The 18,359-nt window shown below is 37.6% G+C and overlaps 1 protein-coding gene and 1 long non-coding RNA gene across 9 annotated transcripts in view; both read left to right on the top strand.

The window, feature by feature from the left end:
• LOC310732229 overlaps window positions 1-6,545 on the top strand; it is a 7,487-nt gene extending 942 nt beyond the window's left edge. The window contains exons 1-3 of the long non-coding RNA XR_014535409.1: window positions 1-2,612; window positions 3,022-3,059; window positions 3,273-6,545. The exon at window positions 1-2,612 is cut by the window's left edge and continues 942 nt beyond it. This is a non-coding gene — a long non-coding RNA (uncharacterized lncRNA). The remainder of the gene's footprint in view (window positions 2,613-3,021; window positions 3,060-3,272) is intronic.
• Window positions 1-18,359, top strand: part of gramd1bb (GRAM domain containing 1Bb) — a 149,804-nt gene that overhangs the window by 49,184 nt on the left and 82,261 nt on the right. For 3 of the 8 annotated variants that reach the window (XM_083552274.1, XM_083552264.1, XM_083552272.1), the window contains exon 2: window positions 9,743-10,995. The exons of 4 other annotated variants lie outside the window; for them this stretch is intronic. In XM_083552274.1, the coding sequence (XP_083408400.1) occupies window positions 10,643-10,995 (353 nt within the window). In that variant the 5' untranslated portion in view covers window positions 9,743-10,642. The remainder of the gene's footprint in view (window positions 1-9,742; window positions 10,996-18,359) is intronic. One more of the 8 variants, XM_083552273.1, reaches the window with a different exon arrangement.

Here is an 18,359-nt window from a genome sequence, read left to right as displayed (position 1 = left end):
AAACAATACAAAAGAAAACAACAAGCATAAGAGACTTGCCTGGGCCATGAAACTCAAGAAATAGCCATTTGATCAGTGGAAAACTGTCCTTTGTTTAGTTTCATTTTGGTTCTAATCACCGTGTCTTTTTTAGATGTACAAAGCGTGAGTAGAAGGTTCCTGAATGTGTGGTTTTCACTGTGAACCATGGAGGAGGAGCTGCAAATCTGTCAGGGTGCTTTACTGTTGACTCTATTTGTGAATTAGTCAAAATTGAGGGCATACTTAACCAGCATGGGATGAGTTGGACTGAAGAGTGAAGGAAAAGCAGCCAACAAGCACTGAACACCTCTGGGAACTCCTTAAGATTGTTGGAAAACCATTACAGTTGACTACATCATGAGTCTAAATGACAGAATCCCAAGAGTGTGCAAAGCTTTTTTGAAAAATCTAAAATCTAATATATTTTGAGTTATTGCACATGTTTTTGTTCACTACATCATTCCATACCTGTTCTTTCATAGTTTGGATGCCTTCGGTATTAATGTACAATATAAAAACATTATAAAGACAAAAAAAAAAAAAACATGTAACTGGTACTGTATATAAAATAGTTATTTACTGGTTAGTATTGTAGATAGAAGTAATGAAAATGTAGAAACAAAATATTAGACACAAAATGACCTGATGTCAATTTATTCAACTGCCACCAATTTGTCTACTTTAGTGACAGCAGACAGAGAATAAATGTTAATCTCCTAGTGACAGCTTAATACAGAGCTCTATCAATGATCTATAAATGATTCAGTACTTATGAGAGTATAAATCGTTGATCTGACTGGAGTTAATATTTATGATGTTTGGCAGGCGGCCTTATGCAAAGTGACTTATTGCTTTCATAGAATTGAGCAGCTATGGATTTAAGTGCCTTGCTCAGGGGCCCAGGAATGGCAGATTAGTGTGGCTGAGATTTGAAATCACAACCTTTAGTAAATATGAAAATATCCCTACAGAAGAGTCCGGTAAAGTCCCAGCAGTTTCTGCGTCTGTACTGGTAATGCACGAGCGCATTTCTCCTCGAAGCTCTGTATCCCAACACTGTTATTCACAGCCTAGTGTGTGACACGCTTAGCGCTTTAGTCCTAGAGGTTGTTGTCTGGATGTAGTGAAAGTGACTTTATTCATCCGCCCGTCTGACTCCACAGGGAATTTCCGCTGCCTTTAGAACAAAGCTGACCTGAATAGAAAAGGAGATGAAACAGCGGCATGTCAGACGTGCCTGTTCCTCAAACGGCTGCGGAAAAGACATTTTACTCGACTGAACTCAGTTCAACACATACCTCTGCTCTCTATCTCTCTCTCTCTCTTCTCCCTGCTCTCTCTTTCTCTCTCTTCTGTAACAAACCGTATTTATTCATGTCTGTTTATTTTCAAAAGTCTTTGAGTCTAATAAAGCTATGTCCAGGAAACACATGTCTCTAAGCAACATAATCCAGGCAGCGGAAGTGAAAGGACCTATCCTTTAACACATTGGAAGATAAATAAAGTGACACAATAGGTCCGATTTGAAGCAAAAAGTCACGACTTGTGTTAATGTTCACCTGAACAGCAAGTCAGCACGTGCATTTCTGTGCTGAAGAACAATCTCTAAATAATTAATTGTGTTTGTGTTTCAGCTAGGAGCTGTGATGATTTATGGCCTGTTAAACTCTTTAGGTGACTCTTAAAAGTGCAGGATCAATTTACTCAGTTTCCTTTCTTAACGAAAAATACGAAATAACGAAAAACGAAAAATAAACAAGAGCAGACAGCACACAATGGCTCCACAGTCTTAAACAGATTAGATAAGATTTAGATTAGATTAATCTTTATTGTCCTTGTCCAGAGTGTAAGTGTAGGGCCAATATAATGCAGTTAGCGTCCAAACAGAGATGCAGATACGTAGCAATGTACAAGGCGGTATTAAAAAGTTTAAAGACTAGCTCTGCTGAAAAGGAAAAGTATTTGATTTATCTACGTTTACGCACTATCACCTTCAAAATAGTCCCGTTCCTGTCACTTCTGGAATGTGTCCCGGAAGTCCTTTTTTTTCGCGAAGCACTTTCTGAGATTTTTGCTGGATCATTGCAAAGGTGTCAAAACGGGACCTTTGATCCGGATCTTCGAGTGGCAATTAGGGTGGGTGCGGAAGTGAGATCATGTTGTTTCCGGTGAGAAACTCACGTGTGAGGTGAGATCGGTGACAGGGTGCGCACGTGGTCAGAATATAACCAGTTGCACAGCTCCCGATGTACACGTCTTTTGCCACACTGACTTATGAATGTTGGTGCTCATCGTGACTGTGCGTGAAGCCTTGTGCTGTCATCTCAAGAAGTCAAGAAGCTATTATTGTCATTTCAACCACATATACCTGATGCAGTACACAATGAAATGAGACAACGTTTCTCCAGAACCTTTTTGCTACATAAAACAACATAGTTACATTACACAACACAACGTAGAGCTACATAAAAAGCACAGAGTTAAGGACTAAAGTAAGTGTCCTGGGCAGACAGTAGACACTGCAAGCAGACAACACAAGACAGTGCAGGACAGATACAAAAACACAAAATAGCACCGCCAGTAAACCTACTGTTTAATGCTGTATGCAGAGTACAATGTGCAAGAAGAGAAGTGGAAACAAGTGTACCTGAAATATAAACACAAAATGTTGTGCAAAACAGCAACAGCAGCAATCGAGTAAAAGTATATAGTTTACAAGCAGAATCTGTTCCCGGAAACGTGCCGGCAATCCAATTTATTTGTATATCGATAAGATTTTTCCCATTAAAAATAATGTTAATTCAGATCATGCGTTTCAGACACCCAAAATTATTCATATAAAAATAAAAGTACAATATACAGTAATACACTATAATAATACATAAGTGATGTATATCAATCATAATTTTAAATAAGAACAAATACACATGATGTTTACTGTACCTTTGACAAGAGTCAAGGCTAGTATGCGGGAGATGAGGAAGAGATGAGGAAGAGAAGGGTTATTGCTGGGAAGGAGAACCTCCTTTCATTATGATGTTGGAAAGATTTTTATGACTTACCACTTAATTTACGCTTTTTTAATTCATTTTCATTTTTTTAAGTCACTTCAATCTCTTTCTTTTCTCTAACCTTTAATCACGAACCTATCTAATAACACTTGCTTTTGCCTGTTTTTAATTTACATATTAGGATGTTGTAACTTACAGAAGATATAAGAAATCGAACAAACAACTAACATTGTTTTGTAGGTTATGAAAAATTTTTTTGCTCAACTGACAGGATTTTTATAAAATGTGTGTGTAATACTCTTGATACATCAGGTCCAGTGTCTCTGACGATAAAGCATTATGTTTGTCTTTTTTTCTCCTTTTCTAGTAAGACATTGACATTTCTGCAGTGAGTTTTTGAACAGCTGTAAATAATTTACCTGCCTGACATCTTTGTTTGTATTCGATATGTTTAAAACTGAGGCGACGATGTATCGTGCAAGCTCAGGGTTTTTTTTACATTTCCTTCATATTCCATGTTGGAAAGATTGTTTAGCATTTGTACAAACTAAGAGTATATGGCCAGTTCCCAAATTGAGTTCTGACTATCATCCAGAGTGGCAGGAGTTTGCTGCCTTTAGACAAAGGAAATGTACTGTTTTGGGATTTGTAAAAGTAAAAAGCACTTTCATGGAGGAATGAAAATCGAATTCGAAATTGATTCTGATTGTCCACCATGCAGCTGGTAGAGAAAACCCCATGGATCTCGTTGTGAGCACCAGGACAAGCATTTTGTTCATTTCAGTATTGTCTTGTTGCTGTGAATTATTTTTGCTCTTCTTGTGTCTTTCCATGTTTCTGGTTTGACCTGCTTTTAGCTAACACTTCCAGCTAACTAGTAGCAACCTGTGGCTTTACAAGAAGATAATAAGCTTAAATTAATCACAGAAAAGAAAGAAAGACTTACATTTTTATATATTTCTAAATATATCACTGATTTTGCTGGGGTGTTTTGGTTTTTGTTTTTGTTTGGGTTCTTTGGTGTATGTGTATTGGTCTGAGAAGACCATTTTGATTAATTAACAAAATATTCCCCCAAACTATGCAGAAATATATATTTTTTAATTTATTAAATTTATTGATTAATTTTTTGCATTAAACCATCGTGTTAGAGCGATAAGTGTATCGAACGCCTGCAGGCTGTGAATGAAGATGGATAGACATTGCTTGCATTAATATATATATTATATTCTAAACAAAATGCAAATGAATGAGTCTGAATTCATTCTTTAAATACAATTACATCTCTTTTTACTTCTGATGGAGGAGCCTAGAAAGTCAGATGGACACTGATCAACCATATCATTAAAAGCACTTAGCTTAGTGATTAAGGCTCTGGGTTAGTGATCAGAAGGTCGGGCATTGCCAAGCTGCCACTTTCGGCGCTTTAGAACAAGGCACTTAACCCTCAGTGCTCCAGGGGCACTGTAACACTGCTGACCCTGCACTCTCCAGCTTCTTACTAACATCTCCAGGATATAGGAAGAATGAATTTCGCCGTGCTGTAAAGTAAATGCATGAAGCGCCTCTCTTTTTAATATTGTGTAGTTTCTCCTTGTGCCACTAAAACATCTCTGACTCCTCCAGGCCTGTAGTATCTGACATTGGCTGCAGGTCCTTTACATCCCGTAAGTTGTGAGGTGGGCTTCATGAATTGGAATTGATTGTTAAACACATTTTAGTGATTCTAGATTCTAGATTCTGAAGTTCATCAGTGAGCCTTGGGTGCCTATTACTCGATCAACTTTTAAAGTCACCCAAATGATAATGGGTTCCCCTTTTGATTCTGGTTCCTCTCAAGGTTTCTTTCTCATAACATCTAAGGGAGTTTTTCCTTGCCACAGTCGCCACGGCTGCTCATCACCTTCACTGTTAAATTCTGTAAAGCTGCTTTGAGACAATGTCTGTTGTGAAAAGCGCAATAGAAATAAACTTGACTTGACTTGACCTTTTGACCTGTTGTCCTTCCTTGGACCACATTAAATGCCTCGAACACCCCAGCAGACCTGCTGTTTTGGAGATGCCCTGAGCCTGTTGTCTAGCAAACACAGATTGGTATTTGTCAAAGTCAGTCAGATCTTTACGCTTGCCCCTTTTCCTGCTTTCAACACATCGACTTCAAGAACTGATTGTTCACCCGATGGCTAATATATTCCACTGCTTGATATGACAAGATAATCAATATTATTCACTTCAGCTTTAAGTGTTTTTAAGCTTATAGCTGGTCAGTGAAGTAGAAATTGTTTACTAGAAGATTTTACAAGGGTGAAGGGGCATCAGGTCATTCAATTTTCTCAATCCATGGTTTCAAGACAAACAAAAAAAAAGATTTCCTAGAAGCACCATTTCTTGATCCATACTTCGCAATTTAACCTTTGAGTTTCGTTGTGTTCGTTTACTGATCAGAAGGGAAAAACACCAAAAACAGGCTTTTGAAGCGTGTAATAGAATGTAAGATCCATATTCTACTTTTCCCCATGTGATTTGCGCACTCATATTGGCAGGAGGATAATGACTGAGGTTGAACCGTTGATAGTTGAGGGTCTTGTTTAGAGGTTTTGAACGTACAGGTCATGAGCATTGTCTATTCAGTTTCACACTACACATAATACGAAATGACAATCCGGAGTAAGCAGTCAGTAGAAGAACACATCATGTTCTCCAAAGAAGCCTGGAGCAACCTTTATACATTCTATTTAAATTATGTTTTCTTTCTTTCTTTCTTTCTTTCTTTCTTTCTTTCTTTCTTTCTTTCTTTCTTTCTTTCTTTCTTTCTTTCTTTCTTTTTTCTGATTTTCTTTCTTTCTTTCTTTCTTTTTTTTCTTTCTTTCTTTCTTTCTTTCTTTCTTTCTTTCTTTCTTTCTTTCTTTCTTTCTTTCTTTCTTTCTTTCTTTCTGATTTTCTTTCTTTCTTTCTTTCTTTCTTTTTTCTGATTTTCTTTCTTTCTTTCTTTCTTTCTTTCTTTCTTTCTTTCTTTCTTTCTTTCTTTCTTTTTTCTGATTTTCTTTCTTTCTTTCTTTCTTTCTTTCTTTCTTTCTTTCTTTCTTTCTTTCTTTCTTTCTTTCTTTCTTTTTTCTGATTTTCTGATTTTCTTTCTTTCTTTCTTTCTTTCTTTCTTTCTTTCTTTCTTTCTTTCTTTCTTTCTTTCTTTCTTTTTTCTGATTTTCTTTCTTTCTTTCTTTCTTTCTTTCTTTCTTTCTTTCTTTCTTTCTTTCTTTCTTTCTTTCTTTTTTCTGATTTTCTTTCTTTCTTTCTTTCTTTCTTTCTTTCTTTCTTTCTTTCTTTCTTTCTTTCTTTCTTTCTTTCTTTCTTTCTTTTTTCTGATTTTCTTTCTTTCTTTCTTTCTTTCTTTCTTTCTTTCTTTCTTTCTTTCTTTCTTTCTTTCTTTCTTTCTTTCTTTTTTCTGATTTTCTGATTTTCTTTCTTTCTTTCTTTCTTTCTTTCTTTCTTTCTTTCTTTCTTTCTTTCTTTCTTTCTTTTTTCTGATTTTCTGATTTTCTTTCTTTCTTTCTTTCTTTCTTTCTTTCTTTCTTTCTTTTTTCTGATTTTCTTTCTTTCTTTCTTTCTTTTTTCTGATTTTCTTTCTTTCTTTCTTTCTTTCTTTCTTTCTTTCTTTCTTTCTTTCTTTCTTTTTTCTGATTTTCTTTCTTTCTTTCTTTCTTTTTTTCTTTCTTTCTTTCTTTCTTTCTTTCTTTCTTTCTTTCTTTCTTTCTTTCTTTCTTTCTTTCTTTCTTTCTTTCTTTCTTTCCTTCTTTTTTCTGATTTTCTGATTTTCTGATTTTCTTTCTTTCTTTCTTTCTTTCTTTCTTTATTTCTTTCTTTCTTTCTTTCTTTCTTTCTTTCTTTCTTTCTTTCTTTCTTTCTTTCTTTCTTTCTTTCTTTCTTTCTTTCTTTCTTTCTATCTTTCTTTCTTTTTCTTGATATGTCTCTCTTCCACAATTTTTCCCCACTTTTTTCATATCTCTCTTTCCATTATTCCTATTTTTCACTATTTCTTTGTCTCACTTACTTTTTTTGATATTTTACTTGCAGTTATAACAAGTGTTTTCTTTCTTTCTTTCTTTCTTTCTTTCTTTCTTTCTTTCTTTCTTTCTTTCTTTCTTTCTTTCTTTCTTTCTTTCTTTCTTTCTTTCTTTCTTTCTTTCTTTTAAACCAGGTATATACAGGGACATCATCTCACTAGATCAGACACACATCGATTCAGTGTGAGTTTGTTTTTTTTGGCTTCCAGTTACTATGACCAGCTCATTCAGATTGTCAGATCATTGTTTAAATACTATACAGTGTTTGATGAATCAACATCGTTGTCAAATCTGGAGGCCAAAGGGGCAGCTGTTTGGCTTTATATACTCTGGATGGTCCAGACTGATTTGTTTACACTGTCAGGGCTCGAGTTTGCTCAGGCTGCCTGAATGGGGTTTACCCCATTAACTACTGGATTGCTGGCTCAGTTTCCACCTGCTACTGGATATAGAAATAAATGGCTCAATAATAAGTTTTTATAAGTTCACCAGCTGAAGTTTTCACCAGTTGCTTAGGAGACAAACAGAATGAAAAGTAGCTGAGCACAGTGTTTGGTGTAAGCACTAGTACTTTGCATAGTTTTTGTACAGAGTTGAGACTCAGATTTTAATGCATCTACATTTAGAGCATTTGGCAGCTGCTTTGTAACGTGCATCATAACGATGAAGGATATATTTTATTACTGAGTGTTCTGTATTGCGATGGATCCAGAATATCAGTGTGGATAAAACCAGAAATACAGTGTGTTCACAGTGAGTTTAGCTGAGAACAGTGAGACTCAGTGAGACCCGGGCCAGCTAGAGCATGAATGTGTTGAGTGTGTGTGTGTGTGTGTGTGTGTGTGTGTGTGTGTGTGTGTGTGTGTGTGTGTGTGTGTGTGTGTGTGCTTTTTTTTACTTTGTGGTTCTATGTGAATGTGTGAATTTACAAATGTCCTCTTGTGTTTATGTTGGAATGAATACATGTTTGATCATTTATGTATGTGTTTTTATGTTAGTGATGGGCATTTAAGTAAAAACAATCACCATACATGTTCAACGAAGAAAGAAAGAAAATTAATAATTTGAGCTGCGTGTGAAAAAGATTAGGCAGTTGAATAAATAAAAAAATACATTCCCTCTGATCAAATCCTCCCTCTGATTTTGAGCCTATAACTTATGAAATGTTAGCAGTAACAATACAGTATGCTTTTGTATCACATAAACCGCTGAACCTGTATAGCAGGTTAGAAAAGTCTTTTGGTTTCAGTTAGGCTGAATCTCAGACTGTTCCCTATACACAGTGCATTACAAATATGGTACAAATATGAAGCACAATGGTATTGCAGAATCCGCAGTATGTACTGGTTCCCACTCTTCTTGGAAAGACCTGGTGAATATTTGAAAACAAATACAGGTCCCTAAAATTGCCTAAATGAAAACTTAAATAAATTGTATTTAGTAGAATGGTGCTATTTCAAAAATTGTACAGTATAAATTGTACAAATGATTGGGGGTGGAGCTGATGCGCTTGCTGTGACTTGAGCTTTGACACTCGTGTCCGAAAATAATATTCTTATTCTTATTAATAAGAATTAACACCGTATTAATAAAGCATATTATGTACAGTCAAGCAGAAAAGCCCAAAATATACAATATATACGTAACGCATGCTTTGAGTTCATATTCTGCATGCCTGTATATAATGTGTACTGAATCTGTTCTTTACTGCATTAAAGTCACGCTAAGCATTTTCTTCATAACTGTTTTCTACAGGAGCAAAACCTATGTATTAGCATGCAACATTAAATATATATATATTTTTTTTTAGTAACTCAACCAGTTACCCTAGCAGCGTTTTTGCACTCATTAATTGAATATTAGCAGTACGAACTCTATTGGCTTTAATGGATTTAGTTACATTTCATTAGAACACGACTGCTTAAGATGGTCTAACTTTGTGAAACCTACTCATTCAAAACATAACTTATTACTCTGAAATGTTTTATGTAAATGTTAAGTGTAAGTAAAATGTACTGTAAGAGGTATTTCATGAAGCTATACTGTATTTGTTGGGGTGTGAACTTGATAGGTGCTTGATATGAAATAAATTGCGCTTTCAAAAAGTCCTTGAAAGTCCTCGAATCTGGTGTAAATGAAAGCGTGGGAACCTTGTATGTACTTCCAAACTGGTTTAGCAGAAGGCATGCAAATATCACCTCACTTATGTTTTGTGTGATAACGAGCATGAAAAAATTTAAGTTATTTGCACAAATTGAGTTATTTGGTTAACTTACTGCAGTTACTGCAATCCAACAAGCTAGCAAACAATCAAATCAAATTTTCAAGACAATCAATTCAATCAAATCAAATCTTATTTGTCATATTTTTAGCCCTATATTTTATACTTTATACTTTTTACATTTAAGATGCTATAGTATTGACTCTTGATACCTAAATGATTGCTGAAATGTGGGGGTTTACTCATTTTCGTGAGATATTATATATATACACTAGTAAAAAATAATTGGTTATCTGCCACAAAACAAGTGCATAAGAACTAGGTGGCTACTTCATGCCCATCACTACTTTATACCCCTCCTTACCCATAACTGTTCAGTTGGTGTCTTGGATACCTGGCAAACACTATTACTTTACTCTAACCTGTAGGCAGTGACAGCTGTTTGGGCCAGACATTTGAGAAGAGGAGCACTGAGAAGAACAGCCTCAGGGCTTAACCGAAAACATACTCACACACAAGTACCACACTGCTTAACCTTGCATCCTTGCCATTTGGCTGAAACCTTGAGAGGGACAAGTATTAGGCATATACACCACCTAAAACAGTCTGTATACCATATATCTAGTGGTGAGACAACTCAGTTTTAATGCCACTCAAGGATTTAACGTACTCTTAAAAACAACAAGAGTTCACCAAGAGGTCTGGGGTCCATCAAGGCAGAGTTTCTGGAGTATGCAATCCCCAAAAGCGGAAGCTACCACCTTTATGTTGGGATTCCTGAGCGAAACGTGAAGGTCTCTAACTCGCCTACTGACATTCAGGGACGCCTGGAGTACTATTACATTGTTAGCCAGTGCATATGCATGTTTCATTTGCGGCAAGGGGAAACAAGAGTTGCTGTGTCACCTGATACTTTTGCTCCATTGCTCGAGCTGTGCCAGCAAGAATCCTGTGGGTCGCATGCACTGTTTGTTCGTTCATTTATCTGTCAAGTCCTCCATCAAAAGAGGAATATTAGGCATTTATTTGTTAATCAAGCTGACAAACCTGGGACCAATTAAAAGGTTATTGGTGACTCTTGATCTATTGCCACCTATAGCAGAGGAGAACTTCTCATAAGACGGTGAGGATTTTATAGTGTGCAGGAAGAGACAGGACAGGACAACGGGAAAGTAAGTGATCTGAACTTCTCTCAAAAAAGGACCATCTGGATCCACAACAACTCCTCATTTTCCTGTGTCATCCTGCTAGCTTATAGCAAGCCTAGCCTAGGTAACAACTTTCAACTTTGACGTCATCGCTGGAGGCAGGCTCTTAAGTCATTGAGCATGACGGACGCTCTGCGGCCCCCATTTCTCCGGGTGCAGGTCCCATGGGATGATCCCAGCACGGCTTGGTCCAGCTCCTCCACGCCCTCCCTTAGGCGGCGCCGCTTGAAAATGCGACGTGCGAAAAAAGCACCAAACGAGCGCCTAGACAACGGATCCCTGAGACATGCAGGCTCTCGCTTGGCCCCCAAGGAGTATCTGAAACTTCCTTCCATCGAGATAACACCATCCAGTGACGAGGACGCCCCGTGGTCTAACTGTTCCACGCCCAGTGCCTCACCACGACGCAAACGATTCCTCATACGCAAGTGGCTGAAGGTGCGAGAGAAGAAGGAGCCAGTCAACGAAAGCAGGTTGGTCTTTTAGAGTGACATGCTTTACTTTGTTCAACACATAGTCTGGGGTTATTTTACCAGTTTTTTTCCCTGATCGGTTGAAATTATTATGAAAATATTAATCAAGTTTAATATTAATTGAAATGTTATATGGTATGGTTCCTTCTAGACTTTATGAAAATATTAAGTGAGTTCGCAAAAAGTATTGTGTATATACTACCATACATCAGCTGACACTATTTTGAGATTTTGTAATGTGGTAGTATAGTAAAGTTTTGAGGCGTATCTTGAAAAGGTGTACTTGCTTTATCATTTATTCATTTATTTGATCATATTGCAATTATTTCATCACATATATTATTTAATGGTCCTCATTAACCGCTTCATCCAAGTGTGAAATCTTTTTTTGTGATATTCAGACACTTTTCATAAATTCATATGTGGTGCATGAAATATTAAGAAATATCACTGTGATAAATTCAAACAGTCGACTTTTGTCTGAGAGACACTTCTAAGAGCCGGCTTTTGCTGTGGTGGACGGAAAAGAAGAAAATGTAATTCGTTACTATACTTAAGTAGCTTTTTCACGTATCAGATTTTTTTACTGAAGTATTTCCATTTGGGGAGACTTTAACTTCACTACATTCCAAAGTCTAATATCTTGAATCGACTACATTTTGCAAAATCGGTCGTTTCTTTTTTTTTTTTTTTTTTTTATGAGGATAAAAACTTAACTGGTCAATCGCACAGCAATCCACCAATCAAGGTAAAGCGTGCTGTCTGTTTTTAACTTGTTTTGATTGCTGCTTGGTGGCATCTACATATAACCAACATATAGTTCAACAGCAGGCAGGACATTTAGAGAGGAAATAAATGATGAAGAAACTCCTGACTTGAACTCGCCACAGCACCCTTGACCTTATTTGGGCAATTGTTTTAAAGTAGTTGAAAAGAAGGTTTTGGGCTCATGATCATTTTAAGAGAAATCAATCAGTGTTTGAGTCATTAATCTCATTCTATTAATAGATTGTAGGAACATTATAGACATCATAAATCATAGTACTGAAGTACATTTGAATTCAATGCAATTAGAATTTTGTACTTTTACTCAAGTGAAAGTTTAAAGCGAGCACTTTTAGTGGAGTCAAATTTTACAGAGTGTATCTCTACTTTAACTTAAGTAGATGCTTTGTGTACTTCGTCCACCATTGTGAAAACTGCCGTAAAGCTTTGAGATGGCCATAGTGAGTAGCAATTCTACTTCACACCTCCAGGGTTCTTGGTTTATTCTTTAGCTTCAGTTGCTGTCTTTATGGGAATATTTCCACATTTCTTGGTTTATGACCAAAAAAAAAAAACCATGGTGGTAGATGAAGTGACTATGGTGGAATTGTCCTTTTCTGTAAACCAGTGTGTGAGTTTGCATTAGTGCACTGCAGTAGGATGAAAGGAAAATCAATGAATGTAGAAATGAATGTTGTTGTGTAATTAATACAGATTTAATTTGGATCAAACTCAATACAAGAAGCAGGTTATTGACTGTGGCTGCTCCTGTTGTTGTTATAATGTTGGTCTCTATATATATATATATTCTGCTGCCACCCATTATAAATTTTCCTCAACAAATCTGACAGACTAATAATTCCGGCTCGTGTTTTTAAACACCACAATGCCACGCTCATGCTTACGAGGACGGTAATTACATTCATATTTCTGCTTCGGAACGATCTTTCCAATCCATATGGCTAGTGAAAGGATGTTTTAGATTTTAAGAAAGGGACTGTAAATCAGTGGGTGTCGGATTTGAGCGCTGGAGGGTCACAGCAATGCATGATGTAACATCATACCATAATACATCTGATTCAGCTCATCGGCTAAATGCTGAGCTTTGTGCCCTGAACGAGGGCAAAGTCGGATTTCTGTGGAGATGCAGCGTTTTATTACCTGAGGGTGAGAGGAATTGTTGCAGTAAATGGATCAAGGTTGGGTTTAATTGCATTTATTTGGGCTCTGTAATGTTTCAGTTAGTATGAATAGAGAAATTAATCTTCCTTCAATCAACAATCTTACCATCACATGCAGATAAACCCGAAACCAAAGCTAGATTAGCATATGAACAGATCAGCAATATTTTTCAGCTCGGTTGATTTTCTATTAAAAAATAAATACATATGAACACATATTTCTCAGTTTGCTGAATGAAAAAGAAAATATCCTGGTTTTGTTCCTTTTTTTTTTATAATGTCAGCACACAGTCGAAAGTTTATCAGCTCTCTTCTGCGTTTGAATAGTGCCGCTTTGATTGACAGCTAAGACGCTCATGAAATCCCTTCCACCCAGAAAGTGGCACCAACTCTGGTTTTAATTCACACAACTTCTGTAGTCTTTTGCTGCATCCTATATCACCTAGTATCCATTCCTAGAAGTACCCCAGATTACAGTAAATGGGTCGCAGATCATATGTTAAAATAGGTACCAGGACGGTCTATTGGACACAGTTTTTTTTTAGGTAATATCTTAGGTAATAAGCAAAACATTTTAGGTGATTATCACCGGAAATCAAATTCATGTGCAACATGTAAACACATGCAATAAATACATATATTTGATCTTCGCTATTTATCATTTTTACCTAAATATGTTTATTTTTCTTTATGATTTATTGTCTACACTGATGCACTTCTTACTCGTCTTTAGGATTCGGGAAATTCTGCATGTGCTCCCGACTGAACCTGGCATACAAATCTTTTTTTGGGTGAACAAACTTCTAAAAAATGACACACCATACCTTTCTATCTGTTTAGAATACTCGGTCACTTTTGTGGATTCAAAAAACAAAACATCACAACCATATCGCCACTATATAGCTCTTTTCTTTTTAAAAGGCAGTCTTCAAATTAGACCTTAAATGTGTTGATCTTTAGGCTAGTTGTAGCTCAGTGGTTAAGGCTCTGGATTACTGATTGGAATGTTCAAGCTCCAGTATCACTAAGCTGCCACTCTCTGGCCCTTGAGCCAGAACCTTAACCCTCTGTCCTCCAGGGGTGATGTATCATGGCTGAGGGATATGTGAAGGACGAAATTCACTGTACTCTAATGTACATGTGACAAGTGAAAAGCACCTTTTCTTTATCTATAGAAGGAAAGAGGACACTTTACATACACCATGGTTTAAAGTTAAAGCCTGTGCTTCATCATAAGGGAGTCGTGACTTTGCTAAAGTATAGTACATACACAGAGTCAGCATAGTCTCATCTCACACCCTGACACTATAGTATAGTAAAGTATAGTAAACAATATAGGCAAAAGTAGGATCTGTTCACTTGAATTAGAAGACCCAAACCTAACCCTAACCCTGACCTCACCTACATCAATACCTGACTTTAATTACGCCCCCTTGTGGCTGAATGAGTCTCATACAAATCTCCACAAGCACGCTACAAAATCTACTGGAACATGAGCTGTGTGATCTGGGTGTCACACCTAGGGTTGAGTCAGGAGATGTTAATAAGTAAATAAAATATTTAAGGTTTCAATATGAATTTAAAATGTCATTGTATACCGTCACGGAAATTTCGCATGACCGCGGAATTTCCGTAACTCTATATACGTTCAGTGAAGGTGCACATGCAAATTGGATGATACACGAAAGCAGTTATGGGGTTTCCCTTTACATCATGGTTGCCATAGCAACTCGAGTCATTGTTGATTGCGTTGGTGGTTTTTATCAAGAACCTGTCTCCAGCCCCTTGTCATTGCCGTGTTGCTCGATGGTGTGTATCTGTTTCGTATTTGATAATAATTTACATTTAAATTTATGGCATTTGGCATTTATCTTATTTATACACCTGAGCAGTTGAGGGTGAAGGGCCTTGCCCAAGGGCCCAACAGTGGCATCTTATTGGTGCTGGGATTTGAACTCATGACCTTTTGGTTAGAAGGTCCAACATCCTAAACACTGAGCTTTCTGCATAAACTTGTATCATTATATGATTAAAAGCTTTAGCTTGATTTTTATCTCGTATTATTTCTGGTCATTGTTTTTTACATCTTTTATTCTATACGTTTTGCACTCTATTGTTATACTTTTTGTTCTGCAGGGTCTTCTGCGAGCCATCAGTCATAGGTGTGTGTGTGTGTGTGTGTGTGTGTGTGTGTGTGTGTGTGTGTGTGTGTGTGTGTGTGTGTGTGTGAAGGTCTGAATGATTAAAGACAACAGCTGGTTTACATAACAGTTCAGTGAGCTCTATTTATCTTTCCTGTCAATAATTGATGAGTGATATTAATAGGAGAGTGTGGAATAAAAAGGAGAGAGAAAGAGCGAGAGAGAGATAGATGGGGGGGGGGGGGGAATAGAGGGTATTTTTGCTTATGTCATAGTGATGTAACTAAAGCACACATTTCAAGTCTTAGTTGTTTCTTAAATATTAATAACCCACTCCGCATCAGGGTTTATAAATCTTGCATGTTACATTCCACACGTATACCGACTACTTAAAACCAGCAAGCAGTAACGGGCCAAAAATGGCGTTTCCGTTAAACTAAACTCAGAATCACAGACTTACATTTATAATTTAAACATAACTGATAACCCAATGAATCAACAAGTCTCATTTCACTGTAGCCACAGCTGCACCGCCCGCATACATCATCTCTAGCAGAAGCTTCGATATTAACCTTATAAAATGACCCCGTGCATTTTTGTGGATTTTTTTTGGTGCATTACGGTTTTCTGTGGGAATGGAAATGAAGGCAAATTGTGTGTTTTTGTGCAAAGAGAAAAAAATTGAAAAGTATAAGCAGTTAATAAAAAAGCTTAACAAATGTTTTGAACTGTTTGGCTGACTTTGATGCTTTTTGATGATTAAAAAAGCTCTTGTAAATGTGTACCTGCAAAAAAAAACCCAGGTATTAAATCCACACGAATATATTCGAGCCTGTGCTGTTTGTTACTGATGCGGTTTACGAGCTATGAATAGTGTGCTCTCTGACTAGTGTGCTCTCTGACTAGTGTGCTCTCTGACTTGTGTGCTCTCTGATCCCCCACTCAAAGGACGTGAAAATGCTGACGTTACTGTATGCCTGCTAGATGGCCCCACTACCGCCAACTCACAATCTGATTGGTTAAAGCAAGAGCTTCAAGCAATTTGTACTTTATTGTACAGATGCCACACTGTAGCATAACATAAGTTTCTTGCTTAATAACGGCATTCATTCTCACTGCATGAGATTCCTGTCAGTGATGCAGCGCTCTGTTATACTGCGTTTCTATATAAAACTGATGGTTTTACAGCCGTACCATCATAACGATGGTCTTAAAGCTGGATTGATTTAGGTAGGACATCACTGAAGGCTTAGTTATGAAATGCACGGCCCACCAGTACCAGCAAATACAGCATAGGGGGTGAAAGTATTGCCACCATTCATCATATTTGGTTGTATAAAATAATCACAAACTTTACACTCAAAAAAGGTTTTAATATAAAATCAACATTTGTTCATGAAAGAGTTTTTTCTTGCAGTTCTCATAAGAATAATTGGAATCATTATTGCTATAAAGAGTGTTAAAAGTTCTGGAGGGCAGATCTGGATATAAAAAAACTCACCACAAGGGAATTGATCATTTCTCCAGTGGCATCATTAATACTTTCTTATTCAAGATCTCCAGTATCATATGGCTGTACTAAATATCGCCCATGTATTATTCTTTGTACTTTGCTTTATAGCAGGGTATGTATATATTTTTTGTCCGATCTTTGGTGTATGATTAGGGAACAGGGCTGTCTCTTATCTCTGGACCTGCAGGTTAAATTTCTGTTTGCTTGCCACCATCATTCCAGACGCTCCGGAGTCTGCTTCTCTTTGATAGGAGAGAGTTTGTTTGACTATTTTTGGGATCAGGGAGAGACTAATCTGTGTCCCTGTCAGTGCTGTAGGTCTGGGGATGCAGTCTGGGTAATATTTTTGATATAGAAACCCCGGGTGGAGCAGTGGAAAGTAAGTGGGTTTCGGAAAGTATTTTGGATTAGTGATACTTTAATAAAAGTGTGGTGCAGCTCAGCTACAAAATCAGACATCAGAAAACTTCAGAGGACAGTTTGGACAGCTGAAAGGATTACTGGTATGTCCCTGTCTACTCTTCAAGAACTGTAAACATCCAGAGTGAGGAAAAGGGTTCAGAAAATCACTCAGGATCCTCACATCCATGCCACATACTGTACACTATACTGCCAAAGGTTTGCGGACACCTGGTCATAAGATTGGTATGTGCTTTTTGAGTATCCTATTCCACATTTAGTCCCCATTTACTCATCTAATTATCTTCACTCTGAAAGATGTTCCACTAGATTTTGGAGAGTTCTTGTGGAGATTTGTGAAGATTCCTTCAGCTACTAACGATGTTAGTAAAGTCAGGTACTGATGTAGGTGAGGTGAAGAGGTCTGGGGTTCTGTCAGTCTTCACATTCATCCCAAAGGTGTTTAATAGTGTTGGAGCTCTATAGCACTATATAGCATCTATAGCTTTGTGCACTGGGGAATTATCATGCTGGAACAGATTTGGGTCTCCTAGTTCAAGTAAAGGGAAAATTTCATGTGTGCTTTCAGCTTTGCGATGACAGTTTGGGAATGAAACAGCATATGGCTGGGAAAGTCAGGTGTCCCAATACTTTTGTTCATATAGTGTACTTTTTGAACTTTTGCCATCTGGACTAATGAGCACAGAAAACCAGGACAGTCAGGCACAAGTTTCTTCCCCCAGGCGATCTCATGAACAGTTAAATGCTTTCCCTATTGTTCAATGAAAATAAAAATATGTGCAATACCACTTTTTATTTGTTTTTTTATGTAATAATACTTTTAATTTTGTAAATAAAAATGACCAATATCACTTTGTTATTTATCCATCCATCCATCCATCTTCTCCCGCTTATCCGATGCCGGGTCGCGGGGGCAGCAGTCTAAGCAAAGATGCCCAGACTTCCCTCTCCCTAGACACTTCTTCCAGCTCTTCCGGGGGGACACCAAGGCGTTCCCAGGCCAGCCGGGAGACATAGTCTCTCCAGCGTGTCCTAGGTCTTCCCCGGGGTCTCCTCCCAGTGGGACGCGCCCGGAACACCTTCCCAGGAAGGCGTCCAGGAGGCATCCGGAACAGATGCCCGAGCCACCTCAGCTGACCCCTCTCGATGTGGAGGAGCAGCGGATCTACTCCGAGCTCCTCCCGAGTGACTAAGCTTCTCACCCTATCTCTAAGGGATCGCCCAGCCACCCTGCGGAGGAAGCACATTTCGGCCGCCTGTATCCGGGATCTTGTCCTTTCGGTCATGACCCAGAGCTCATGACCATAGGTGAGAGTAGGAACGTAGATTGACCGGTAAATCGAA

This window comes from Silurus aristotelis (assembly GCF_946808225.1).
Source record: "Silurus aristotelis genome assembly, chromosome: 10".
In the NCBI taxonomy this organism is placed as follows: Eukaryota; Metazoa; Chordata; class Actinopteri; order Siluriformes; family Siluridae; genus Silurus; species Silurus aristotelis.
This window is presented reverse-complemented; position numbering and strand designations above follow the sequence as displayed.